Source organism: Raphanus sativus, chromosome 4, assembly GCF_000801105.2.
Source record: "Raphanus sativus cultivar WK10039 chromosome 4, ASM80110v3, whole genome shotgun sequence".
Classification (NCBI taxonomy): Eukaryota; Viridiplantae; Streptophyta; class Magnoliopsida; order Brassicales; family Brassicaceae; genus Raphanus; species Raphanus sativus.
Genome location: NC_079514.1, coordinates 30,978,497 through 31,005,784, shown reverse-complemented (window position 1 = coordinate 31,005,784; position 27,288 = coordinate 30,978,497). Strand labels below are relative to the sequence as shown.

General features: G+C 33.4%; 3 protein-coding genes and 1 long non-coding RNA gene across 9 annotated transcripts; 2 read left to right on the top strand and 2 right to left on the bottom strand.

Annotated features, from left to right (window-relative positions):
• Nucleotides 1–216: 216 nt before the first annotated feature.
• Nucleotides 217–5,180, bottom strand: LOC108831792 (uncharacterized). Of its 6 annotated transcripts, XR_008944078.1 has the most exons (8): nt 3,365–5,180; nt 3,147–3,266; nt 2,554–2,817; nt 2,302–2,337; nt 1,975–2,086; nt 1,806–1,892; nt 1,616–1,692; nt 217–698 (listed from the first exon to the last, which is right to left on the bottom strand). It is a non-coding gene; the product is annotated as an uncharacterized LOC108831792 (long non-coding RNA). The 6 variants fall into 6 exon arrangements; XR_008944076.1 differs by having other exon boundaries at nt 217–577; nt 641–698; nt 1,975–2,817; XR_008944075.1 differs by having other exon boundaries at nt 2,302–2,817.
• A 1,294-nt stretch (nt 5,181–6,474) lies between these two features.
• Nucleotides 6,475–8,077, top strand: LOC108853797 (uncharacterized). The gene has a single exon (XM_018627240.2). The coding sequence runs from the start codon at nt 6,752–6,754 to the stop codon at nt 7,583–7,585; it is 834 nt and encodes a 277-aa protein (XP_018482742.2). The 5' UTR covers nt 6,475–6,751; the 3' UTR covers nt 7,586–8,077.
• A 4,802-nt stretch (nt 8,078–12,879) lies between these two features.
• LOC130510901 (uncharacterized) lies at nt 12,880–14,130 on the top strand. Its single transcript, XM_057007608.1, has one exon. The coding sequence runs from the start codon at nt 13,065–13,067 to the stop codon at nt 13,986–13,988; it is 924 nt and encodes a 307-aa protein (XP_056863588.1). The 5' UTR covers nt 12,880–13,064; the 3' UTR covers nt 13,989–14,130.
• A 7,862-nt stretch (nt 14,131–21,992) lies between these two features.
• On the bottom strand, nt 21,993–25,317 carry LOC108848609 (lysine histidine transporter 1). The gene is made up of 8 exons (XM_018622011.2): nt 25,129–25,317; nt 24,172–24,326; nt 23,708–24,091; nt 23,026–23,419; nt 22,829–22,934; nt 22,652–22,743; nt 22,503–22,571; nt 21,993–22,382 (listed from the first exon to the last, which is right to left on the bottom strand). The coding sequence occupies exons 1-8, from the start codon at nt 25,156–25,158 to the stop codon at nt 22,284–22,286; spliced, it is 1,329 nt and encodes a 442-aa protein (XP_018477513.1). The 5' UTR covers nt 25,159–25,317; the 3' UTR covers nt 21,993–22,283.
• Between the last annotated feature and the right edge of the window lie 1,971 nt (nt 25,318–27,288).

Genomic DNA, 27,288 nt, shown 5'->3' with positions numbered 1-27,288 from the left:
TATCCAAAGCTATTCGAGATGTTTTCTGTCCTCTTTATATTTAAATGTTTTGATGTTTATAATTTTTTTTATAAATGTCTTCTATTAGGAACTGAGTAGATAACCTTTGCAGTTTTCAGTCAGTTTTTTTTTTCAGTCAGCTTCAGTTCGAATAAAAAAGAAGTAAAGGTGTTTGGCAACTAACAAAAGTATTTGACAACACGAAATGAGTGAAGATCTACATAACTCTTTTTTTTGTCAACCGGATCACAACTAAAAAAATATTGTTGATATGTTGGAGCGTATGCATAAGGTAATGGTCAAAAACATATACAAAAATAGACACAGCAGAACAAACTGTGTAGCTGTAATGAGCGATAGGCATGATGCCATCCCACTTGGAGACAGAATCCTCTCACAAAAATTAAATAACCATAAGTCTCTTCCATGTCTGAACCACCGACCACAACCGAAAAAAACAGTGGACATTCCCAGAGCTCGTGAAGCTTAAGAAATCAACAGTAAGGTAATTGCACTTCTCCACGTCCACCAGCTGCGATGTCGCTATCTTCCCTCCCGCTCTTTTTTTCCAATGACCCTACAGCCGTGTTTTATCAGCAACTCACCTTGTCAATCAAATCTGGATTTGTAACATCCCAACCTTTGTTTCTAAATGTGTCACAAACATCCTCACATGAATGGCAGCAGTCATGCTCTTACTGAAAGGAAAAACAACATAGGTCACATGAAAGTAGGAAAGCAAGATTTAAAATACACCATCAAGTATTCTGAAAGGATAAGTCATGTTTATGCTACGCAAGCAAGATCCATTATATTTTGCAGCTATCTATAGTTTCTCTCCTTTGTTCAAGGTCAGATCTGCATATATTAAAAACATTCCATAGGGAATTACATGGTCTAACGGTCCCGGCAAACTGTGTCCTGTGCGCTTCACTTGCCGAGTCGAGGGATCATTTGTTCTTTGACTGCACCTATAGCACACAGGTTTGGACTTTCTTTGTCAATAGATTGCATATCTCCCCTCCACAGGGATTTGAAGCAATTTTGAGATGGTTGACTGCTCCGTCAAGAGACGCTAATGTGACTCTATTGGTGAGATTGATCTTTCAAGCAGTTTTGTATTTGCTTTGGAAAGAAAGAAATGGTAGAGTCCATTCTTCGGTGGAGAAGTCGCCGGGTGCAATCATATCTGAGATCAAGCATCTTATCCGGCTCAGATTGGATCCTATAGCTCGCAGACAGGTTTTGGCGCCAGGAGAGTTCTCGGTTCTAGCGGTGTGGCTTCAAAGTTTTGACTGATTTCTTTGATGCAGATTTTTGGTTCTTGTTTGCTTGCCTTCTGCAGGTTTGGTTAAAGGTAGTGGTTTGGGCCGTCTAGGCTTTTAGTATTTTCTTTTGCGTTTCTTTAGTTGTTGGCCCGGGTCTTGGGTTTGTAATAAGGGTTTTTTAATAAAATGGAAATTTAAAGTAAAAAAAAAATAATAATTACATGGTCTAAGAAATGGAATAAGTAAAAGACACATCTAGGGTTCAAGCAAAGAGTATGTCCAACACATTCAACTGCAATAGAGGCATGCGATTTTCTTTAAAGTGTAAATGGCGCACTGACGCTTACCTTGTTCTGGTAGTCAACTAAACCCGAGACAGCAATTGTTTCACATTCTTGCTAAGGTTCGTAATACTTCAGATTAGCTGAGTAAATAACATTCAAATACAAAAATAAATAAGTCTCTGTTTTTAATTATACCAAAAGGAAGACTCTGATGTAAAACCAACGAAAGAAACAAACTTGAAGAGAAGCTTACATGGTTTTTCAAGCTCTAGTAGAAGCATCTTGATTAACGTCACACAAATCTCTCTTTTCACTTGTGGCTGCTGCTCTGATATCGAACCTGTAATCCCATTTTATACATCGCCACTTGTATAATTTGATCTTATATTTGATGAAGAATCCATAGACTGTGAGCCTTTTACCTATTGACAAAAGCATCGATGTTTCCTCTTCAACTGAAACTTCATCAGTGGCAATCACACTTCCACCGTTGAGGAGGAGCGGTCGGAATTCAAATAAACAAGGATTGATGAGCTATAGCCATTTCACAGAAAATGAATTAACTTCTTATCAAATAAAATCTCTTATCATTACTACTTATCATAATTCTACAAATTTGAAAATGTGGCCATTACTTCTGCCTCTTCACTCTATTTGGCATGTGATATGAATAAAAAATACTCATCCAACAAAAAATTATAACTAAGAGTAAAACATTTTAACTAACGCAGAAGAAAAAAAATGTTTACATGGTAATTTGGTCGCCTAGAAAGACTTTCGGTCACCTGAGGATTGTCAAGCAAGATTCAGATTAGAATAAGATCTATGCGCCATAAAAGCAGCCTACAAATCTATGAAAAGACTGCTAAGCCTCATAGAATACATAAAGATAATAATATTTTAGTTGCAATTTCGGTTATTACTTATCACAATTTTTTCATTGGAAGGAACATATGTACATCTGAATCCAGATTTAAAAAAAAACAAAATTATACACCCACCTGTGTCTGGTAGTTCCAAACACACAAAAAAACATAAACTTTCTCAAATCCTGCAAGATAATGTGATATCATGCTCCAGTAATGAGTAGCAGGAAACAAAAGAAAGAACTATAAAAGCAACGAACATGATGCAACTCCGCAAAGTTTGCGAAATCTAAAGTTCTTAACGTTCGATTTGGTAAGTATCTCTCCTTCGCTTTTATGAGCTGATGATGATGGTGATGATTCTCGAGAGGTGAAGGTCGTAGAGACCACTGCTCGTATCTGCAGAAACACACACAAAGGGTTGACTAAAAGTCAAAACTCATGACAATTGGAGAAGGTAGACACTTTTTTTTAACTTAGATCACGTGAAATCTCACAAAGTTCGTTCCTTTTCTCAGAATCCATTATTAATAAACTGATAAAAGATGGAATTTGAAGAAAGTCACTTGTAATAAAAATTTTAAAAAGTTTCCCGGAAACTGTACAAAGAGGATATTAAAAAGGAGAAGGACCAAACAAAAACCATAAAACGAAACAAAAAAATCATCTCTCAAATACGTCAACTCAAGCTTTTCAATAAATAGTTTGATGATTATGAGTTTTCTTACCGAAATTATCTCTGCCTTGACAGTGAACATGTCTACCCCATAAGCTCGCCGCCGCGTTTCACATCTTTTGCTTCCAAACCTAAGCAGGCGAAGCTGGATGGTTGAGGTACACGGGCTCGCCTTCAAATCAGTGAAAAAGAGAGCGGGGTTAGTAATTCTTAACTCTAAAAGTTTAGAAATCTATATGATCGATATGAACTTCGATGGAATATTATTACCAATTTATAGTGGAAGAATTACAAAATGGAAGTAATAAGGGATGCATTGAATCACAAATCGTGTGAGTAGTGGGAGATTTTTTTAATGAGTGTGTTAAAAGCGACAATTGGATTCATCTGTCTTCCGTAACGTAGAACAATAGACGACACAAACGAAGAAGGCGGAGACCTTCTGTGTCTTTTCAGAAACCCAACTAATATGATTTGTAGCCCATATATTAAGGAAATGTTAAAGCCCGTAAAATAACAAACGAAAGTGAAAAAACAAATTTTCTCGGACACGTGTCGCTACCACCTTAAACTATTTTATGAGGTGGGTGAAGGAGAAGAGAGACACATTTTCTTTATAATAATAGATTTTTTCTTTTCTATATATTCTATCTTCTCGTAATTATATATACGCCAGTTATTTACTTGTAATGGACAACGGTCATCTTGATTTGGATTAATATCAAATGTCCAACCTTTGCACAAAAAAAAAAAATCAAATGTCCAACCACGAAACAAAAATAAAAACACGCCTTATTGGCTTATTACTTTACACTACGATAAACAGGACACATGTATATTTGATAGATACGTAGATAAGGATAGCTGTTTTATACTTATATATTTCCAAATGTGCTCTGACAGGACAGCTTTTCGACTTTGAAATGGAGGACACTTCATGCAGTCTGATTGGTTGGGAGGAGAAGGACCATATGAGTCTTGAAATAAGGTAAAAACAACAGATGCTGTTTTAGCCTGATCGTGGAACCCACACAACCATTTTATCATATAACTAATCTCATAATAATAAAGAGAAATAAAACCAATCAAATCACACATCTCAGTTCCCAGAATTATTGGCTACTCTACTTTGGATAACCATCCAATTAAACTATCATACGAACCTAACATGATTGTATGTGGAGGGATCTATTATATGCATACTCCTAATGCTTATATTCTCGTTTATATTTTTGTGTGTGCTTCCAGTTTAATATTAATCGATTTCGACCATACATATTTTTCAATAAAGTATTGTGTTCTTAAGACGGAGAGTTTAAGTAATGTATCTCGAATCTCAACACATTTGCATAGGATTCGAGTCCAAGATATTTTACATAAACAATTGCTGCTGAGTAATCTACCAGACTACTTAGAGAGATAGAAGTATAGAACTAATATTATGTTAAACGAACCATTTGGCGACCGTACAGTTTCTACAAATACATAAAACTGAAAATTAGAATAATCCAGAATCCAACCCAAACTGAAACCGAATAACTAAAATGGAAGGAACAACATTTTGTACAATGTTGTCTAGAAATGTCATACTATAAGAAGAGAGTATATGTATTTAAATCTCGAATACCACATGAATATTGCGAACAAATAATTTTACACTTTTTATAAGATGGTTAACAATGAGAAACTGTATTAACTAACAACAGAACTTCTCTTGGATTTCTGTTTATAAAAATAATATATCCAATTGTTTCATACTTTAATTAATTATTATAATGCACTTTTAATATTACACATATACTCCCTCCGTTCCTAAATATAGGATTTTTTGGAGTTTTTCTTTGTTCCACAATATAAGATTTTCTATATTTTTAAGGTAGTTTTGTATACTTTTGAGGTTCTTTTTTTATTAAAAGTTGTACTGATTAAATTTTATTGGTAGACAGTTATTGGAAAGTGTGTAAATGATATAAATAATTAAATAAAGTGCAAATAATTATTATAGTCTTAATAAACGTGAAAAGTGTAGAAAATCCTATATTTAGGAACAGAGGGAGTATCAACGTTTAAAATTATTTTGTACTAAAAAAAAAAATTATTTTGTACTGAGGCCCTTTCTCAAAAAAAATTATCTTATACTGATGCCTTTATTTTTTTAAACTAAAAAAAAAAGGGCATCAGTATAAGATAATTTTATGATATACTATAATATATATCCAATTGTTTTATTCTTTAATTAATTTTTATAATGCACTTATAATGTTACATACTTACATATATATCATAGTTTAATTAAAATTATCTTATGCTATTATATTCTGTTTATGATAGCTTATTTCAAGTTTCTTTATTCCCAATATTTGATTTAAAGAGTCACGCATCAACTCAATACGGTAGTAATCACATGACAGCCTTGTTTCAAGCTTTTCTGGCTTCTTTCTTGGATTTGAGTACGCATTCACGCCTATATGAACTCGAGCAAACGCACATAAATAAACATATATTATTATGTAGGATATATCATATACACCTTTATCTGTAGAGCTGGTGTACTTGTTAGTTCTCACTAATTAAACTAACAAAAATTGTTAGTACTTACCAAAGAAACTACGAGATGGTGGAATAGTGGTTTTGAAGGAGCTTCAGCCCCAATCCGGACTAGTTTTAAATCACAAGAATACATAGAGTTCCGTGGATCTCGTAAAACTAGTCGGTTAATTTCAATAGTTGGATCCCCACATTTATTAAAAAAAACTATTCACCAAAGCTCATAACTTGCAAAATATAAGCCCTAGCCAAACGAGTCTAATATATTATATAGCTTAGACGGGATTATACCTAGATTAGTCGGTACTTCTTACAAATGTATTTAATCTTAATATGATATTTAAAATAAGTTTCCCGTCAATATATATGAACTTAAATAAATATATATATATACACATAAACAAAACAATATTAGACAGTGGATTTTACGATGGTATCAAATATATAATTTTCTTATATATAATATATATGCATACCAGCCCATATATAGCACAAGAATATTTTTATTTGTCAAGATTTTTTTTTGAGCAATTTATTTGTCAAGCTTATGAACCAGCATATGACCTGTAATTGTTAGCTAGGTATACCCTTAACCCTTTCGTAGAATGTCCCTTTTGGTATTAAGGATATTCTACTAACAAAACTAAAACTATCTCAGCCAATAAATCACACAAGCTACGGTGACCCCTAGATCTAGCCAGTATCGACACCTACTATGATTGACATTTTCTTAACTAGTTAAATGCCGACAAACATATCCTGATAACTAGTATAAAAGAAACTGTTACGAGTTATTGGTTAGAATCGAACTATTTTCTATAAATCGTAAAAAACAAAGTTGAAGACAAATTTTATAGTTTATTTTTCCCTCTATCGGAAAATAAAAGTTCAATAAAAAAAGACGTAAAATAGTGTAAATGCACATAACCACATCCACTGATTCAAGTGTCTTCGTATGTTTGCCCTAGACACGTGGCTTTTTCTTATTCCCGAATGTTAATCTCTTCGGCCACCGGAGAGACACAGAAAGAATTATAGAGAAAGAGAGAGAGAGTGTGTATGTTGTGAATAGTTAAGGAGGTGAGAGCGAAAGAGGGGAGAGAGAGAGAGATGGATCAAGATCAGGAGTTATGGAGGACGCTAAGATGCGCCAGTAAAGCACAAGATAAGACTTCTGTTGATACTCTCATGCTTAAGTACCGTCCGATCGCTCCAAAGCCGACGACCACTGGTCAACCATTTGTCGGAAGCACGAGCATGACAAGAACGAAGAGAAAGTACGTTAGGGTTTCTAAAAACAATAAAGCCACGTGTCGATCAAAGAAAGACGTTAGATCTAGCTCAACAGATCCAGAGAATGGTCGGGAAGATCTCGTGACGCTACAGCTCATGCCGGAGAGATCTACACCGCTGAGTTTGGATCTTAATAATCTTGGTCCAACGGTACAAACATTAATCGGAGATGAAACCTGTAAAACCGGTACGTGGCGCAACTTCAGCGGCGGAGATGACGCGGTGCATCAGGTTCCGGTGGAGACGTGGGTGACGGTGGAGTCCGTAAACGGTGGCTCCGCTTCCCATGCGGTAGGCTGTACGGACGAGGAGATTGCGGATGCTATTGATAAAGACACGTGTCCTGCTTTTATATCCGACCATTCGAACCGTGTGGTGATGGTGAACGAAGCTTACCGGAAGACTGTAACAGGAGACGGTGGGTTTGGAGGAGAGCCGTCGTTGTTGTCGCCGGAAGTTATTGTGTGGTTGGTGGTTGACCAAACGGCGCCGTTTTACGAGTACAGAACTTTCACGTGTAAGGTGAGGCTTGAATACACGTGGCGAGAGACGAAGTATGCTAAAACGGTGCCGTGTGATGTGTGGAAGATGGAATTTGGTGGATTTGCATGGAGGCTGGACACCGCTGCAGCTTTAACTCTTTGGCTTTGAGTTAGAGATGCAAGAAGGTAAGACTAATTAAAATCAAGATGTGGTTATGGTCATAATCTCAAACCTTAATCACTTTTCTGAACTTTGGGAAATAATAAGAATCACAAAAGAGAAACGAAATTATATAATGCTATATATATGTGGAAGATCTTGAGAATCAAGTCTTTCGGAATAATTTGTGTGTGAAAACTTTTGATATATATATATAGATTGGAAATTGCCATAATGTCAAATATTGATTGGCAAAGCTTCCGATAAAAAAGATGTCAATGCTTAGCTGCTTTTGTATTGATTTTTTCAGCTTCTTGTTAAATTATCATATTTGGAGCAGTATTAGAGACATAAATTCGTATGCCATAAAATATCACCCGTAATTTTAGCGATCTTAAGAACCATTTTTTAACAAAAAAAACAAGCAATTCTTAGCAATGTTAAGATGTGACCATTTGAACTTATGATCGAATGTCTCACGGAGATATCCATTTATGTGTAATATATGGTTGTTGATAACATGAACTGTATTGGAGAACTATCTTATTGTACGTAGTAACAAATATATGGATTCATGCACCAGCCTACACTACACATAAACCGTATGTACCAATATGGGTAAGTGACAATTCATATAAAGAGAAGAATCCGATGTGTGTTTTAAGCACAATATTCTCGAGATATATATATAGCATGGTCCTGACACGTGTTTCTGTCTCTAAATTATTGAACAATCTTATCTTATCGTTTAGCTAGGTTTTTTTTTTTTTTTTGAGAAATGGCATTCGTTTAGCTAGGTTCATTCATGTATTAAAGCTTTTAGTAGACGTACACGGAGTACGTTGTACACTAAATGTGCATAGCCGCTCACACATATACGTAATATGTATGTATTTATTTGACTAGCTAGGTGCCTAGGTGTATATGCGTTCAAATCAATAGCTATTACAGTACTTATTAAAATGATTTCATGACAAAATAGTACTAGTAAAGAAATGTTTTTTTTTTTTTTTCCCATCTAGATTTTATATATATAAAGGGCCGAGCCCAACAACACAAACAAAGTACAAACCCATGACAAGAAAACAACAATGTCAGCAGCCCAAATACAACGAACAAGAGAACATGATTAAAATGGGCTAAGCCCATACATGAAAAGAAAAGCAAAGCTCTTGTCCGTAACCAACGTCGACACCGTCGACCATCTTCAAGCATACGTGTCTCCATCTTCAGCACAGAGCACACGTGTCACTCAGTCCCTTCATCTTCTCAAATAGCCGGCGACCTCACCGGAGATTAACCGGAATCGCCTCTGAAAAGCCCACATCATCGAGTCTTCGGACCACACCGAAACCCATGAGATACAACCAGACTTAACCGCAAAAGCCTTTTCCTCAAGTGAATACTATATCGGAGCGAATCAATCGTTATCACGAGATCTCCTCCGCCACCGTTTGAGCCCAAACCAGAGGAAAAGACTTTGCCCCGAACCTCACCATCTTCACCACCGAAGACATCTCTCCTCCTACTATGAGGATTCAACCGCCAAGACCAGAATGAAACCGCAAGAACATGAATACAGCTAAAATTAAAATCAAACCCCATGATAGATCTAGGGAACCAAAAGCCGATGGTGAAAAGCCAAGAACGCCTTCACTCTTCGGACAACAAGGCCGACGACGATGGAGCTTCAGAATCCTCCACCTCCCGGAATCTTAGCCGGCGGCGCAGAGCTGAGGGAGCCTCCGCTCCCCGGAAGCTTAGTCGGCGACGGCGGAGCTAACGAAGCCTCCGCCTCCCGGAACAAAAACTGACTTGAACAAAGATCGTCGCGACTAGCCGCCGTCCAGCTTCCTCACCACGAATCCAGAAAAGGAGAACTGCCACCTTAGAAGCTCGCCGTAAGCAAAGCTAATCCCAGAGCAAAACCCTAGCCCAGATCCGGAAGTATATCGGATAGGACAACAGATCGAAGCACACAGAAAGAAATCTAGGCAGGAACTCTAAGGAAGAGAGCCACCGGCGCCGGCACGCGCTCGGACGCACGGCCGGACGTCGGGGCTTCTCTCAAACGCGTTTCTCTCCCCTTATGTATGTACTTTACCCTCACAAGCTACTGACTAGTAAAGAAATGTTTTGCAATAAGTTTTTAAAAAATTATTTTACAATAAGTATATTTTACTACGGTGTGAACAGTCGTATAGCATTTCGGTGTTTGCATATTAATGTTATACACATAAAAGCATATTTAAAAATTTTAAAGCATGTTTAAATGGCAATTTTCTTCATGCAATAGGTTTTTTTTTAAAGAGGGCATTATTGCAATAGGGTTGTTACAACAACAGAAAAAGAAAGGGAAGAGAGGTTAATATATAAAACTTCTAGTTTTCAGAAACTGCATGCAATCCATAATAACTACTGGGCATAATTATGCCTCTCTCACCAAACGTTTTGTAACTATTTACCTGAAGATAATCTCATAGTCATTCACGTAACTAAATTTTGCTATCTACTTAATTAATCTTTTATTTAGAGTTGCTAACAAAAAAAATTTAGATGAGATGATGTTATCGAATATAGATGTGTCGACATGCGCATGTTAGATATACCCATTGTGCAGTAGCCAATAATGATGATTAGCATCACATCAAAAAATCTTCGTGGGCTTTTGAATCTCTACATATGGAGAACTCTCATTGGCTGAGCGAAAGTTATAAGAAAAGTAAATAATATTAAAAAACCAAAAAGATCTGTCGAAGAAAGGGAATAAATAAAGTGGTTATGGAACGGAACACTCAAACACGCACAGAGAAAGATTAGTACACGTGGCGTCTTGAGAGGACAAAGACATCAACCAATCAGCTTCCACGCATTTTTGGTTTTGGCCCTTTCTCTTTAATTATCTTTCTAAAACTATTGACGTCATGCCATACCTGGGAGAAATTTTTGCTAGGTCCCACTTTATTAATCTGAACCGTTCAAGTGTCAGCGAGAGATAAATCTAGCCGCGCGTTGATGTCACGTTCTTGTGACGCGGCTGGTAGATTTTATGATAGAATTTTTGGTTGACGAGAAAAACAAACAAGAGCCTATCACGTGTCTTTATTTCTCGAAACAACTAATGTGTGGAAAAAAAAATTTAGCCACCATAAGAATCACTATTATAGACTACTATGAAGATCAGAGGGTTTTCGTAAATGATTTATTGCCAGCACCCAGCTGTTGGTGAACTTAAGTAATGTAGTTATAGTTAAAGTTTGATTGATTTTTAAGATATACTTAACAAAGGCGTACCAGGCTTACAAAAACAAAGAACCAGAACACATTATATTAGACTATATATATTATGTCTAATTTGAAAACACTTAGTGGCATTCGGTTTCTTTATCGTTTTTGAGCTTTAAACAAGTGTTTTTGCATGTGTTTCAAAACAAAAAGCAAGTGTATGTTCTAATGATCATTCGGTCTATTTCAGGATTCGGGTTGTGAGCAAAGAGCTCAGACAGAAATTTGTCATGATTTAATTTTTTTTTAATAGCTAACGGTAACTTTTATATGCTTATACCTTTTAGTATAACTATAACATACATGAATCACAAATTCACAATATAATACGCGGTATTCAAATGCTTAACCAACGGATTAGTCTCCTCTCGAGTTAAACTTAACTACTTTGTCATTGCTATGCAAAATTTCAACTATATAATGGATACGAATCAAAGAATAAAACCCAAATCATATCTCTATATGAACCTATCAGAAATGGTCCTAAATTTTATATTTATATACACATTATGTGGTAGGGAAAAATGAAGAGTGACGCTATTGGTGAGGAGAAAGTCCACGTGGAAATTAGCTTTTCCATAGTGGTAGAATAGATGGTTGCTGCTGATTGGTCCAGCGCTCTGTTTGGACCAAAATCTCGAAGCCCAAATAACGATAGATACGCTTATATTATATCTTGCGTGCTTTTTAAATTCAAAACTCAACAGTTCTCTTACTATTGGTTCCCTTTTTTATTATTTTACCTGTACTTGTTTGGCTCGATATAATCCTGAACACGTGTGTATATGTATATATGTATACGTACGCCCATAGTTCATATATACACAGCGAACAGATGCATGTATATGATATATGAACATAATATATACACGTAGATGATTTTATGTCAGTGTGACTGTTTGAACTTTATGAGCCATTAGCTACATTTATTTTGAACGAGTATAAAGTAGCTATACAAGTCTCATATGTTGAGACTATATTATCACATTGTGTGGCCAGGCAGCAACGATATATAATTTCTCCTGTGAGCAATCATGTCCGATTGGCACCGATGGCCGGACACGCATAAATTAGTCGGTTGAATTTCCGGATATCTCAGATCAACAAAAAAATCTCTCATTTTTATTGAAATTGAATTTTGAAATCTGAAAAGCATCCACTATCAAAATTTATTGATTAGTCTTTCCCTTCAAAATAATAATTAGAAAGAGAGAATGGTAATTTTCATATATGATAACTTTAAGATAATTTCAATACATTTATCTAGCACTGTTCTTACATTATTAGTTTAAACATTTTATAGTTTAAATCTTAATTATATATTTAAATTTTATTTACAAAAATCTTAAGTGAAAAAACTTCCTAATAAAAATGTTCTGAGGTAGAAAACGAACCACTGATTTTGTAGAAAGACAAAGTATTATCAATTTTCGTGGAACTCTCTTACGTATTTATATCGCATTATTTGAATTTAAAATAACTTAACTATGTAAGCTTTATAGATATACAATCATTTAACTTTATATGTGTATAATTTATACTTATTAAGCAAGATTGATGTTAGCTAGTTTCCGTTTTTATAAACCACTTCCAGGAATAGGTTAGTTACATTCTGGTTAGTAATTATTTTCATACAAATTAGCGTATGTATATAGAAAATATGTATAACTATGGATATTGTAATCCGTTGATCATATAGATTTCGGTTTTTAGTAAAACCTACGGTTAATCATTCACATTGTGTATATTACTTGGTACTTCATATATATCGAATATTTACTTATACGTGCTATGATCTATTCATTTTATAGTAATTCAAATACATATATATATATATATATATATATATATATATATATATTTCTGATTGGCTGTTCGTTTAATTTTATCTTTTTGTTTTGTTGTTGTGCCAACCATTCGTATATGAACTATGAAGTTTTGTCTTCGACATAAATACGTTGAAATGCATCGTTAATGAGGGACACATAACACATACGAAACCAATCATAACATAATTTATTCTCATACGCTAAACACTTGCCCTAGCCACGTGTTCAAATCCTTACTTTCCTCTTCTATCTCTCATATACTTTCAAACTCTCAACATATAACTCTTTTTGTCCATCTTTGTACATCAAAACACCATAAATTAAAGAACATCTAAATTATTAACCCTACCGGAGAGAGAGAGAGAGAGAGAGAGATGAAGGCAGACTACGGAAAGCAGCGGGAAGCTTCTGTTTGCGATGATGTTACGGATCAAGACAAGACCGTTGTAAGCAAGATAATGCAACGGTTCCGTCCAATCGCACCAAAACCACCTGTCGGCGAATCTTCTGACGACACAAAGAGTTGCAGATTCCTTGGAAGAAACCGAAGATCTAAACGAAAGTATGTTAGGGTTCGGAACAAAAACATTAGTAGTGGTAGTAGTAGTAATAATAAATATATGATATGTAGTAATAAGAAAGCTTGTGGCGATGGAGAGAACATAAAGACGGATCTTGATGAAGAGATAGGCGGTGAGGATAGGAGCGATATCCTCACACTTCAGTTGTTTCCGGATAAGGATACAGATCATCAAGCTGGTAAGAAACATACGGATCAGAGTGATATGGATCCAAGAACATGTTTAAGGATATCATCATCTCTAGATCAGACGGTGATGGAATCGTGGGTGACGGTAGAGTGTGTGAATGCTACGTGTACTGAATTAGGAGGGCATCACAAGCTACAGCTAAGCCGTATGAACGAGGAAGAGGAGATGGTGATGAGGATGCTAGATGCTGACACGTGTCCTTGGTTAGTTTCCGATAGATCAAACCGGGTGTATTGGATTAACCGGGCGTACCGGAATATGTTGGGAGATCCCGATGCAGAGATTACTATCAAAGTGTGGCTGGAGGTGGCGACGGACTTTATGGAGGAGCTGTCGTGCATGGTGGAGTTATACGGTGCGGTGACATGCAGGGTTAGGGTTCGGTATGATCCGTCGACGTGTATGAATGAGAAGAGTCACTTGGAGTCGGAAGTGAAGACGACGGTGCCGTGTGATGTATGGAGGATGGGATCAGGTGGGTTTGCTTGGAGATTAGATGTTGAATCAGCTTTAACTCTTGGCAGGTAACTGAAAACAGAACTAATGGTAAGCAACATTACACTATGAAATCAACTTAATTATATTATATGCATGCATGTATATACACTAACTTGACTTGTGATTAAATTGCATCAGAGTTTTATCCGGCTCCGGCTTTTAGTACTATTGTATGAGAATATTTGGATATTTATAAATATCACCATGGATTTATCTTATTTCGTGTTCCAAATATTATGAATGGTGTTGCTTTGATTTTTTTTTTGTCAGCAAGAATGGTGTTGCTTTGATGTAAATGTCTTTTCATGTATCTATAGCGTGTGAAGAAAATGTGTGAGGCAAGTAAGTAATCTGACAAGAATTTGCATTTAAAATGATCAATAATGGAGTAATAGATATTCGAGATCAGATAACAATTATAATCAAATTATATAGATTCATGATATTGTATATTATGTCATAGAGCAGAATGACTTCTAAAAATATAAAATACGAATGTTCGAAATAGAATGAAAATTTAGTTAACAAAAGAAATAGAATAAAAAATCACGTACGTAAGAAATGGTATATCATTTATCACTTTAGATGAATTGCTACAAACTAAAGCTGTGAACATTATATAGTTATTTTGGAGTAAACATTTTCTCTAAACTTTACATTACTCTAAATTTCACTACAAACTTACTGATCAAGTGAAATGTTATTTCCACCAATTGATTCTATTTACCATTCTAAAAAGAAAAACATGCACAACTTTTACTTTGATTTTTGTTTAAATAAAACATTTTACTCTTCTTTCTATCTCTCTTGCTTCTTTTTATTTTCATTATTTTCATCTTTTTCGTTTTTTTAACTCTAACTTACGTCGTGACTACCGGATACTCTAAAATTGACAACATGGTGAGTTTCTGAAATAGGGGGAGGGGGTTCCAGACTTAACAATAAAAATATTTTATTATAAGGGATCCCTTATTATAATTAAGTTTTGATGTTCGTATAAATTTGGACATATTTTTGGATGATGACAAAAGAATTAAGAAATACATTTTTATCTTAAAAATAGCTTGAAAATAAAAACTAAAACTAATCCAACCAATCAACAGAAAGATTATAAAACATCATTGATCACACAGTTTTAATAAAACAATAACTAATATAAATATATCAAAACATCATATATTTCGAAACATGTAAAACTCTTCAAAACATCATCTAATATGGAAACAGGGAGTATGTGTTAAGAGAGTTTTATATGTTTTTCAAAAGCGTCTCATTTGAAATATTCATTTAATAAAATACTTTCACTCTTTTTTGTATTGCTAATATACTCAGATATTATCTAGCAATGTAAAATGCTACTTAATTAGTGAAGTATGCAATTTCGGAGTAAAATACGTTTCCGGTCTTATTTATTTCAATTTTTTTTGTTGATGTTAATTTTTTTTCTTTTCTATCTTAACGAACTTTGAAAATTATTGCATACGGCCCTATATATGTGATTGATAGTTTGAATTTGGTTATCTACATACTACACATCAATGGTTCCCACAACAACAAATCAATCGTAAATTATTGTTTATGAATCATATTTTCTGAAAGGTCCAAATTTCAATTTTTTTCTTTCCTCGCTTTTACTATTTGTTGATTGTTTATGTCAATATGAGTAAAGGTAGTACATCATATACATAAAAATATAGTAGAGTGAAGAAATCATAAGTGAACAGATGGCAATTTTGGTTGGAAGAAGTCATAGAAAGGGGTGTCTTGGTTGGTCCTGTCTATATATAAGGTTCTTTCTTTCTCTTCTTTTAACGACAGACCCCATTGATTTATGGACTAACCTTACAGCTCACACATGCATATAACATAAATTTCACTGGATGTAGGTAGTACTTAACTATATTATACTTTCTACCTAGCTAGCTTTCTACACTATAATACTGATCTGCGTTGTGTGGGGTTATAAATAAATAACTTCTACTATTTTATTTATTATTTACAGCGCAGAAAATCTCTTATAGTATATAAAAAAAATGTTGTGTATGCATATTTTAATTTACCGAAAGCATTATCTTTGTTGAAGAAATGTTAAGTTTACATTTTTTTTATTTCCCAAATATTATGTTGGAGATATTTTTCAGCCATTCTGAATGGGTAAATGCGATAAAAAATATTCAAATCCACTGAATGGATATTTGAAGGAACGTTTGACAAAATAAATTTTCACTTTCGTATTAAAAACAGTCTCAAACATTGATCCATCAGGAAAGTTATACATCTAAGAAACATTACAAACCAAATTATATTGTACACTAGATATAAATCCGTCCGTTACAACGAGTTTTGTTTGATATTTTAATTTAATAAAGAACATAAAATAATAAATTATTTTATAATAGTTTTATGATTGTTTTTGTATATGTTATGAAATATTTATTTAATAATTAAAAACTCGTTTTCACACATAAATTCAAGTTAATATTTTTACTTTATAATTATGGTGCATAATTGTTAACAATTTTGTTTAGGGATATATAAAACATTATACCTAAAAGTTTAAATTAAACTGAATCCAACCCAAAATAATAATTAGAATTGAATAAAAGAAGTTGAAAGTTAAATAACGCCAATGAGTCAATAACAACATTATACACTTTCTTATGTACTAAGTTAGTGTTATTTTAAATAAGTTTTTTAAATTTTTCTTTTGCTAGGATTTTTTAACAAAAGGTAAACATTCTATTTTATATTTTTTTATTTACAATTAAAAATAAAAATCCTATTAAATACTCTTTTAATTTTTTATTTAGGACTTTAGAAAAGAAAAATTACTGTTATATAACCTTTTACAATTACATTTCCATTAGAATTTCAGAAAAAGGTAAATCATTATCAAATAATTATTTCTAAATACTAATAAAAAATGAAAATTATTGTTTACAATTCATATCAATACTATTTTACACTTATTTTCTTAATTAAATAACTTCTAGTATCATATTCATAATTAAAGACAAATTGCCAAAAATACCATTTTTATAGTACCATTTTTCATGTTTACACTAACTATTTTTACCACCATTTTTAATGAAGGGTTTAGATTTGAAGGTTTAGGATTTATGGTTTAGATTTGATGTTTTAGGGTTTAGGGTATATAGTTTAGGGTTTATAGTTGAGGATTTAGGGTTTATAGTTAACGTTTTAGGGTTTAGGGTTTAAGATATTGAATTTAGGGTATAGAGTTTAGGGTTTAGGGTTTAGAATTGATGATTTAGGATTTAGGATTTAGAGTTTGGGATTAGAATTTTGAAAAACATATAAATACAAAAATATAAGAGTCTTTTACCTTTTAATAAAAGTGGTATTTTTGAAAATATGTTTTTAGTGGTGGTAAAGATGAATAATGGTACATTCAAAGTGATATTTTTGAAAATTCTCTTTAAATAAATTCTCTTTTAAAGTATTAAAACTTTTGTTCTAATGATAGCAAACAACCTAATTAGATACAAATCATTAAATCGCATTAAGCAATGTAATCGCACTAGTGTTTCCCATGTCTTTTTGAAAATATGTCTTTGTTGTTTAGGTACACCTACTTGCTATCATATTGATTACATTGCTTAATGCGATTTAATGATTTGTATTTAATTAGGTTGTTTGTTTTTATTAACTTACCTTATTAATATTGATTACTTGCACAAGTTAACATCATATAAATGCATATCATTTTATGACAATACAAATATAATATATTTCCTTAAACGATTTCATTATGCAAATTAAATATATAATTTTAATTATTTATTGCAAAAATTATTAATATATAATTAAAATATAATTAAAATATTATTAAAATATAATTAAAATAATGATTTTATTAAAATTTAACCTGCGGGTCCCGCAAATTACCCGCAAATTTAGGCGGGGTGGATGCAGGTATTTGAATCTTTCATTATGGGTCATGCGGATCAAAATTGTGAGTCAAAAAACTAGGTGACCCGCGGGTTGGTGGGACGGGCGAGGCGGGTCGACCCGCAGATCCAGCTCTACCCGCATAATTTGAATATGTATAATGTCCGTACAAGGTACGGGCCGGTCAACTAGTATATTAGATACTGCAAGTGCACGTCAAATTCAATATCGAAACTACAATAACTAATGTTACACAACAAGTCTACAAAAATTAAATTAATATGACATAATAAAAGAAATATTTATTTTCTTGAATGTATGTAACAAAGTAAATATCCAAAAGGTACTATAAAATAAATAAGTTAAGCATTAAAAATCGCAAGAAAGCAGATAATAAATGTAGATAATTTATTATAGAATCAATTAAGCATAATTCTAAAACTTAAAACAAGACAGTATAATATTTCTACTCATGTGGCTCTAATTAATCTGTCTAACAAGTTAAATAACTAACTCATGTTGAACTAAAGAGAGTAAATATGCATTAAGTTCAGGTTTCACCAAGTTCACAATTGCAATTACATCAATTCTCGTTGGCTAAGAACACTTTGCTCATTAAAATTATTTTCAAGCAATCAAATCAACTCCTATTTCATGTAATTAATCCAAGATCATGAACTATATAATAATCAAGTCCAAGGAATAAACATAATCCAAGTGAAACACTCTAATGTAGATTCTTTGATTAAACAATCTTACATATTCGTTCTCATCAAAGTTTTTGAAACCATAATTATTACAGATAATATTCAGACATGATAAAACATGTGCGAAGATACATGAAGAATGCATAAATAGTTAAATAGATATTCATTGGGGTTTAGAAAACTTCTCTAAAGGTGGAAGGCGAATTGGTTTCTCCAAAACCCTTAAACTAAATCTAAAACTATGATGATTAAAACTACTGTAGGGACGAAAAGGAACACTAAGAAGATATAAGTATGTTGGGTTTCTTCTGGAATGTTCTGAGGATTCATCAAAACTATAAAACATTCCATAGTGAAGAAATGGGTACATGAGCAGAGATTTTTGTTTGGAGGTTTACTAGAAACGAGAGTAAAGGAAGGTAGAAGTTGTAGGATATTATAGTCAGTTTTCACAGACTGGTATATAATATCAAATTATGAGTATCATCACTTAGGCCGGATATGGTTGGTGTGGAGGCCTGAAATGAGAATTACTCATCTTTATAGGAGTGATCAACTGATCACAGTTTCGGTGTAACTGAATGATGGTGCTGATATATTTTTTACACAGTGGTTTATGCACAAAATACATAAGCTGAGAGAAAATCATTATGGGAGGATCTAAAGAACCATCATGTAAACTATAGACAGCTATGGATGGTTGTGGGAGATTTCAATGAAATCTTGGAAATGGAAGAGCATTCTCTACACACGTTAAATCCTACTATTACTCATGGTATGTATGATTTTCAGAGTGTTGTACGTCACTGCAATCTATTGGACTTGGGATCTCATGGTCCACTTTTTACATGGACAAACAATAATATCAAAAAGTTGGATAGAGTATTGGTTAATTATCACTGGAATGGATTATTCATGTAATCTTATAATGTATTTGAAGGAGGAGGATGCTCAGATCATTTACGTTGCAGAATTCTACTACGTCCAGAAACTAACCGACCCAAGCGACCATTTAAATTTGTGATTGCAGTTGCTAAGTTAGAAGAATTCTGGCCAATGATCGAGCAGTACTGGGAGAGTACTGAGCCTATATTCATGTCCACATCATTTTACATTGTTTCTCTAAGAAGCTTAAGGCTCTTACCTGAGATCAGAGTACTGTAGAAGAAGAATATGGATAATCTCTCCATTAAAGCTTTAGAAGCCTACAATGATATGTGCACAAAGCAAGAAGATAATCTGGAAAACCCTTCCCCACTAAACTTGGATCGTGAAAACAGAGCTTTTACTATATGTGAGCATGTGTCTAAGCTGGAAGAAGATTTCTTGAAGCAAAAATATAAGCTACATTGCATGTGTGTAGGAGATGGAAACAACAAGACTTTTCATTGAGCTGCAGCAACTAGACAAACAGTTAACGCCATCCGGGAAATACACTGTCGTGATGGCCGTGTGGTGACACGCAGGATGAAAACAAAGCTGAAACAGAAGGTTTTTTTCATAGAATTCTTGCAACATAAACCATATGATCTAGAGAGTGTAGAGGTTGATATACTCCGTACTTTGCTCCCATATAGATGCTCCATAGACGAGGAGATGGCTCTCACTAAAGAAGTCACACCTGAAGAGATCAAAAGGTTATATTTGGTATGCCGATTGATAAGTCACCGGGTCCAGATGGGTATACTGTTGAATTCTCTAAATCAGCATGTCCAGTGTTCGGAGTAAAATTTATTATTGCAGTACAACCTTTCTTTGTGAAAGGCTTCTTACCAAAGGGAGTAAACACAACAATCCTAGCTTTAATACCAAAGAAAACATTAGCTCGGGAGATGAAAGATTACATGCCAATATCGTACTGTAATATCATCTACAAGGTTAATTTGAAGATCATTGCTAATGGATTAAAGGTCACTCTTCCAGACTTCATCGCTCTCAATCAATCAACATTTGTGAAGGGAAGGTTGCTTATTGAAAATCTTCTTCTGGCTACTGAGTTGGTAAAGGATTACCACAAATTACTCTATCCCATAGCGGTGCTCTAAAAAATGATACATCTAAAGCATTTGATTCGGTTCAGTGGAGCTTTCTGTTTAAAACGCTGACGGCAATGAATTTTCCTAAGAAATTCATTCACTGGATCTCTATTTGTGTTACAACAACATCATTTTCAGTTCAGGTGAATGAAGATGTATATTTTCAAAGTGAAAGAGGTTTGCGGCAAGGGTGTGCTTTATCTCCATACCTCTTTGTTGTTTGTATGATGTTTTGTCTAAGCTACTGGATAAATCAGCTGCCGATCATACTATGGGCTATCACCTAAATGCAAGAATATTGGCTTAACTCATAGTTTTACTGATGATATCATGGTGTTCACAGATGAATCATTGAGATCAATTGAGAGTATTGTGGATATTTTTAACTATTTTGGCAGAATCTCGGGTCTGCAAATAAGTATGGAGAAATCTACAATATATTATGCTGGAATGTCAAAAAATATAACTTTTGAGTTACAGCAATGGTTTGAGTTTTGCATCAGGAGAACTTCATGTTTGTTATTTGGGGTTACCTCTTCTCTCATGTCGTTATGGAAAAATCAGATTATGCAGTCTTGATTTAGAAGATCAGAAGTTGTATTGGAGCTTGAACAAATCAGTTTCTATCAATGGCAGAAAGATTACAAACCAATAAAGTATTTAGTAACATTGATTCAATTTTGCTTTAAACAAGGACTCAAAATAGTATGTATAGATCAAAAATCATGTATGACCAAACGAAAATAAAGAAACCAAATTTCTTTTTTCTTGTATAAACGACAATAGACCAGTATTCAGTAACATTGATTCAAATTTTTTTTTTCTGTCCAAATTGAAACTCAATATACCGATAAAAATATTTCATCTCTAGCTAAACTTTTGACATATCTGCACAGTTCCACATCTGCAATTTTTATTTTGTATTAAATTTGACTTTTCTCCAAATCGATTTAAACCATGTAAAAACTCAGTAAAAAGGAAAAAAGATTCTTAAACACGTATTTTGATTCAATCAAGGACTCAACATATGTTATAAACCAGTAAAAAAATACATAAATATTATTCGTGTATAATATTCGACATCACATAGCAAGGAACTTGTATTTCTAGCTACATGCATGCAAATTGTTTTGTAATGTATCAAGTGTCGAATTAATTATTCTTTCTTAACTTGGATCTGTAGTCTTCTGATTTGTGTTGCTATATAGCCTATATGCAACATATAAAAATCTCAATCCTCAAATTTTAAATAATTTATTTGCCAACCATGGATATGATTAGGGGTTATAATGATGGAACTTAAGAGAATGTGAAATATATCATTTTTGTCTTGAGAACACAAAGAATCTTACATATGATAAAACCAAACACTTAGAAAAGAGAGAAGAGCAAAATATATTGGTTTTCTGGCACAGCAAAATATATTGTTTAATATAATAGTAATAGATACAAACACAGTAGTGTTCCAAATAAAAAAAAGAAGATACACACACAGTAACACACACAAATACAAACGCTAAAGTGATTTCAAATTCAGAACTCATGCATTAGACCACTGATTTTATGTGTCATGTTGATATTTTAAAATCTTCTTCACACATTAATGTCTCTTTTTTTTTGAGAAAAAAACTTAACACATATTAATGTTGCTTAGTCATATTACATGGCAATTACGAGTAAAACGTGTATTCCTTTGCTTGAATGACGATCGTCCTTAGCCCTCCAATCGGCGACAATACCATCAAGAAAATACCAAACACGATACATACCTGAAATAAAACAACAGACCTCATTTGATTTTTTTTTCCTTTTCAGAAAATAGTTTCACAAAACGCAACCATTGATTTGGTTGCAAACGCTAGAAAAAAACTAATAATAACGTTACTTACCCAGTTGGCCCACCAAGATAAACCGAACTTCCTAGGTTTGTAGATAGCTAACCAAATTATGCAAGGAAGCTGAAGAAAATAACAGTATTTAAATTAGATTATTAATAACTAACTCGAATAGAAAAAAAATTTAGAAAACGCAATCTTACGAAGTATGTCGTTGGAGCAAACGCGAATCCGCCAAAGAACGCTAAGAGCCCACCAAAGAAAGGAAACGTCATACCAAGAAACATTGTTGCCGCTACATAAACCCAAAAAAGAAAAAAGTCAGTTTAATGGATCGAAATAACACCATTTTCAAAGTTCTCTATATACACATAACTTACCAACATAGAAACTGCGAACACAGAACCGGAGAATCGTGGTCGGTCTGAAATTAAGCTTCTTGACCAACAAAGTTTCCATCATGTCAAAAACCGGCATAGCATAAATCTGCAAAAAAATAAATAAACAAGATTTGGTTTAGATTCAGCCAATTCAAATTTTTATATTAAAAAGATTAAAACCGGTTTAAATTAATCACCTGGTAACTACCAATAACGTGAATCACAACGAACATGTTAGCTGTCGCGATTAACCAAGCCGGTTTCTTAAGTGACATGAGGATATTGTCTTCAACACCGTTCCCGAAAATATAATATCCAACGAAGGCCACCGGAAAGTAACAGAGCGCGACGACGATGTAAGCAACGATGACTCCTTTCCACATCGGACCTTTTGAAGGCTTCTCGGGAGTCGAAGGGATCGTTGCTTGGATCTCAAGGACCACGTTGTGGCCCGCGTAAGCGAATGCAACATCACCTAAACCACTGAAGAAATTGAATACCGTACCGGCCGTTGATTTTGCTTTGTAACCGTATTCAACTTCTTCTTGAACACCTTTACTCGCCGAAGCTGCCCATGCGATTGTTGAGTAGCTATAGACCAAAGGAAAATTATTTACAACCGGTTAATGAATTGAACTGAACCAAAATTATTATATATGGTTTATTCTCCACAAAAGTGTTTGAACCAAATCTAAACTAAACAGAAATTTAATTACCATTTTCTTACTCTTAACTTTGAAAATTTTGGAAGTTAAAGCACCTCATTTTTATTGGTTATATAAACAATTTTCTCAATTTGTACCAATTTCCATACCGGCCTATGAATAACCGGTTTAATAAACCGGTTTTTAGCAATTACCAACCGGTTTTAGCAATTACCTTAGAGACATAACCGCGGCGGCGAGAGAAACGCCAGAGATTGAATTGAAATTGGGGAGATGCGAGAGGACGAAGTGAACAGAAGCGAAGATCATGATGAAGTAAGTAAGTTTGATGGGTTTACAATCATCACAAACAAGATCATGAAACTTCTTTAGCGATTTGCCTCCAGTGACCATATACACGATGCAAACGCCTATCTCCACGATCAGCTGTTGCGGCACGACTATGTAGAGACCAAGTTTTTCTCCAAACGCGTGTTGTCCGAGCTCGTGGTAGCGATCAAAACGCTTCCCCGGAACCATCTCGTGCATTTCTACCATTTGCCATAATGTGTATAGTGTTATGATCCATGAGAGAACCATCACTGTAATTCCTGGTCCCCTATAAAACCAAATTAAAATTGGTTTAGTTTTTGATAGATCCGGTTTAAGTCAGTATCCGGTATAGGTTGGATATCTTACCAGCCTAGCTGAGACATGGCGTAAGGGAGGCCGAGAACTCCGGCACCGACCATGGCGGTGACGTTGTGAAAAGCAGAGTACCACCATTTAGCATTTCTTGATGAAGTAATTGGTAACCAAGCGTCTATTTCTTTTTGTCTCGCTGTTTTTTCATCCTGTTTTTAATTTCACAAAATTGGCAGAAACAAGTTAATTTTTAAGTTGGTTCGCTCAAATCGTGATTTTTTGGGCTCAAAAGATGGATGTGATAACACTTATAGGGCAGAAGTAGAGCAAATGAAAAGTATAAGGTTGAATTTTGGAAGATCCCTTGGTCTCAAATTTATTTCCGTGGTTACGCACGAACCTTAAAGTTAAGATCTAAACTACGCGCCAAAAAGATACACGACGATTAATATGTTTATTACATAAAAATAATATAATAAGAAGAAAAGTCAATGATTTATGTCGGTACTAATTTTATTATTTTGGCTTAATAGTTCTTTTCTTTTTTGAAAACGGGCTGAGGCTTAAAATTACATATAATAAATACTGGGGTAAAAGAGAGATCATCTGAAACTATAAGGGTTGGTTTTTGGAAGATCTGTTTATCTTTTTAGACGGCGGTTTAGGTTGGTACAAGTTCCCTAAACTTTGGAAAAGCCAGACGTACGGTATCTGTAAAGGTAAAGATCTAACTTACGAACAAAAGGTGAAGAACAGTTTAAGCATCACAATTTTTAAAAAATCTAAAAAAATTATAATAAGAAGTTTAGCTGCCAATACTAAAGACAAAGAAATTAACCTCATTTCTCATTATATTTTCTTACTAGAAGGGCTCGTTGTTTATCATTTTAATAAATAGACCCCCTCCCCATCTTTAGTGTCATTCATGAGAAAATACTAAAAGTTCAGTTTTGTTTAACAAAATTCAATAAACACAAGATCTTAATCAAAATAGGAAAAAGAGAGACTCACATAATCATCTTGAGGAGGCTGAGATACCATGGTGACACTAAGAGAGATAGAGAAGAGAGAAATGAATAGGAGAGAAAAGAGCTTAACAATTTTTTCAAAAAAAAAGGAAAAGAGCTTATAACAAGTTCTCACACTTCTCAGGGATATTATGCTAATGAAGAACACCCATACAACATATATATGCACTTAATTAGTTTGACTATTATGAGAGAGAAAGAGAGGGTGTGTGTGTGTTAAAAAAGTAGAAATTTTTGTTTGACTTCACAAACTACTTGTGGAGATGGGCACAAGATTTGTGAGCTGGAATCTGCTCCCAGCCTCCTATATTTAAGCAATTAACAATATAAATCTTAAAGTTCAATCAATTAATCAACTGAATATTATTCAGCTTCATTCATCTACTAAAGTGAGCTAGTTTATTTATGCATTTAATTTCACATAGCATCCCTAGGTTCGTCGCTTAAATGGGGTTGTCTGAACATATAAGGGAGTTTGCTTATTTTACAAGTTCAAACTTTATCGGTAATTTGTATAAATCAGCTGTGTAGGAACTAGATAGTAGATACTATACTTATTAAGCGAAGTTTTATTAATACTATTATTTTTTTATTCGAGGATCGTGAGGATCCCAAGCAGTAAGCCCAGAATTATCTCCATGAGACCTTCTATCCGGGCACACAGATGATTATAGGCGGAAAAGTGGTTAAAACGACTCAAACCCAAAGCGAAGACTCCAGTCGGATTTCTATTACCAGTAAATCAAAAGCACTTGGTTAGTTTATTATACTATTATCTATTCGGGTTTTTGTATGTTTAGCAAATGTAAATATTAAAAGGTGTCACGTAATTTATGAATGGTGATGTAATTCAGTGACTCGTCTGTGTATAAGCTATATTCTTTTCATTTTGAAAAGATTTACGTTCTGGAAAAAATATTCGTTTCAGAAAGATACATTTTTTGTGTTTTTAATACATTGATTAATGACAAATTGAATATATTTAAAAAAATATAATTGTATTTATTAAAATTTTATTGGTTAAAAATTGTGGAGAATAGTTCATTAAAAAAATAATGCATTGATAACTATAATTTTATATTTTTCTTAACAAATTTGAAAAATTTATAACATATCTATTCTATTAAAAGTGAAGTACAAATGGGAATTAACCCTCACTTCATTTCATTATTTACAATTGACTGCCACTGCTTTAAATTAAAAATCTTTTGAGTATTTTTAAGCCCATCACGTTTTTTTGTTCTAATTTTTAATGGGCTAAACATTTTTAATATAACTTACTTTTAACTGGACCTAATTGTATTTTATCTAACCATTTTTAACCAGTTCACATGTCTAATTCTAACCATCTCTAACCATAAATTGGACTTATAATCATATTTCACATGAGCACAAATCTAAACTATTATAACAACCGTTTTCTACCGAAAGAGATACTAAAACGATGGTCAGAGATTTACCAAAAATCTAAATAAATATATATATATATATATCAATATTTTTGGTTTCTTACATAATATACTTCGATGCAAAACCATTTTTTTTTCCGATGCAAAACCAGTTGGTTTGTCAAATTCAGTTTGGAGTAAAAACCATTCGGTTTTCTTATTTATTTAATAATTGCAATATTGCTCGAGAATAAATCTAATCTTTCAAACATAAGATCAATATTTATGAAAATCTTCCTTGCACCTGTCAATTCAGAAAAAATGGATATTAACCAATATATCGGATACTAATCACTTCAAATTTGTTTAGACAGACAAGTACTGATATATAATGGAATCATCTAAACCATTTATTTAGACAGACAAGTATATACATGTACTATTTCAACATATTTATTATATAAATCAGTTAGTAACTAGCGATTCAATAAAATTAGAATTTATGTTTATTTTAGTACAGATGTTAATCCAAATGTTTTATATGATAAAAATTGAGATAAACTGATTAATCATTTTATTTTTAAATGTTAATTGTAATTTTTTTCTTTTTAAAAATACAATCTCATAGTCATATATTTCTTATGATTTAAAAATACAATCTCATAGTTATATATCTCTTATTGAAAATAAACTCCTATTGATAATAAACTTATCCAATATAATTTTTAAACTCACATTTTAAATTTTTTAATGAT

What these genes read in the sequence shown, in the direction of transcription:
- LOC108853797 (XM_018627240.2), top strand. Translation starts at nt 6,752, where the DNA reads ATGGATCAAGATCAGGAGTTATGGAGGACGCTAAGATGCGCCAGTAAA.
- LOC108848609 (XM_018622011.2), bottom strand. Translation starts at nt 25,158, where the DNA reads ATGGTATCTCAGCCTCCTCAAGATGATTAT. An exon ending in AGCCTCCTCAAGATGATTAT is followed by an intron (nt 24,327 to 25,128) that starts GTGAGTCTCTCT and finishes AATTAAAAACAG; the next exon opens with GATGAAAAAACAGCGAGACA. An exon ending in TGTTCGCAGTTTCTATGTTG is followed by an intron (nt 22,744 to 22,828) that starts GTAAGTTATGTG and finishes GGGTTTATGTAG; the next exon opens with CGGCAACAATGTTTCTTGGT.
- LOC130510901 (XM_057007608.1), top strand. Translation starts at nt 13,065, where the DNA reads ATGAAGGCAGACTACGGAAAGCAGCGGGAAGCTTCTGTTTGCGATGAT.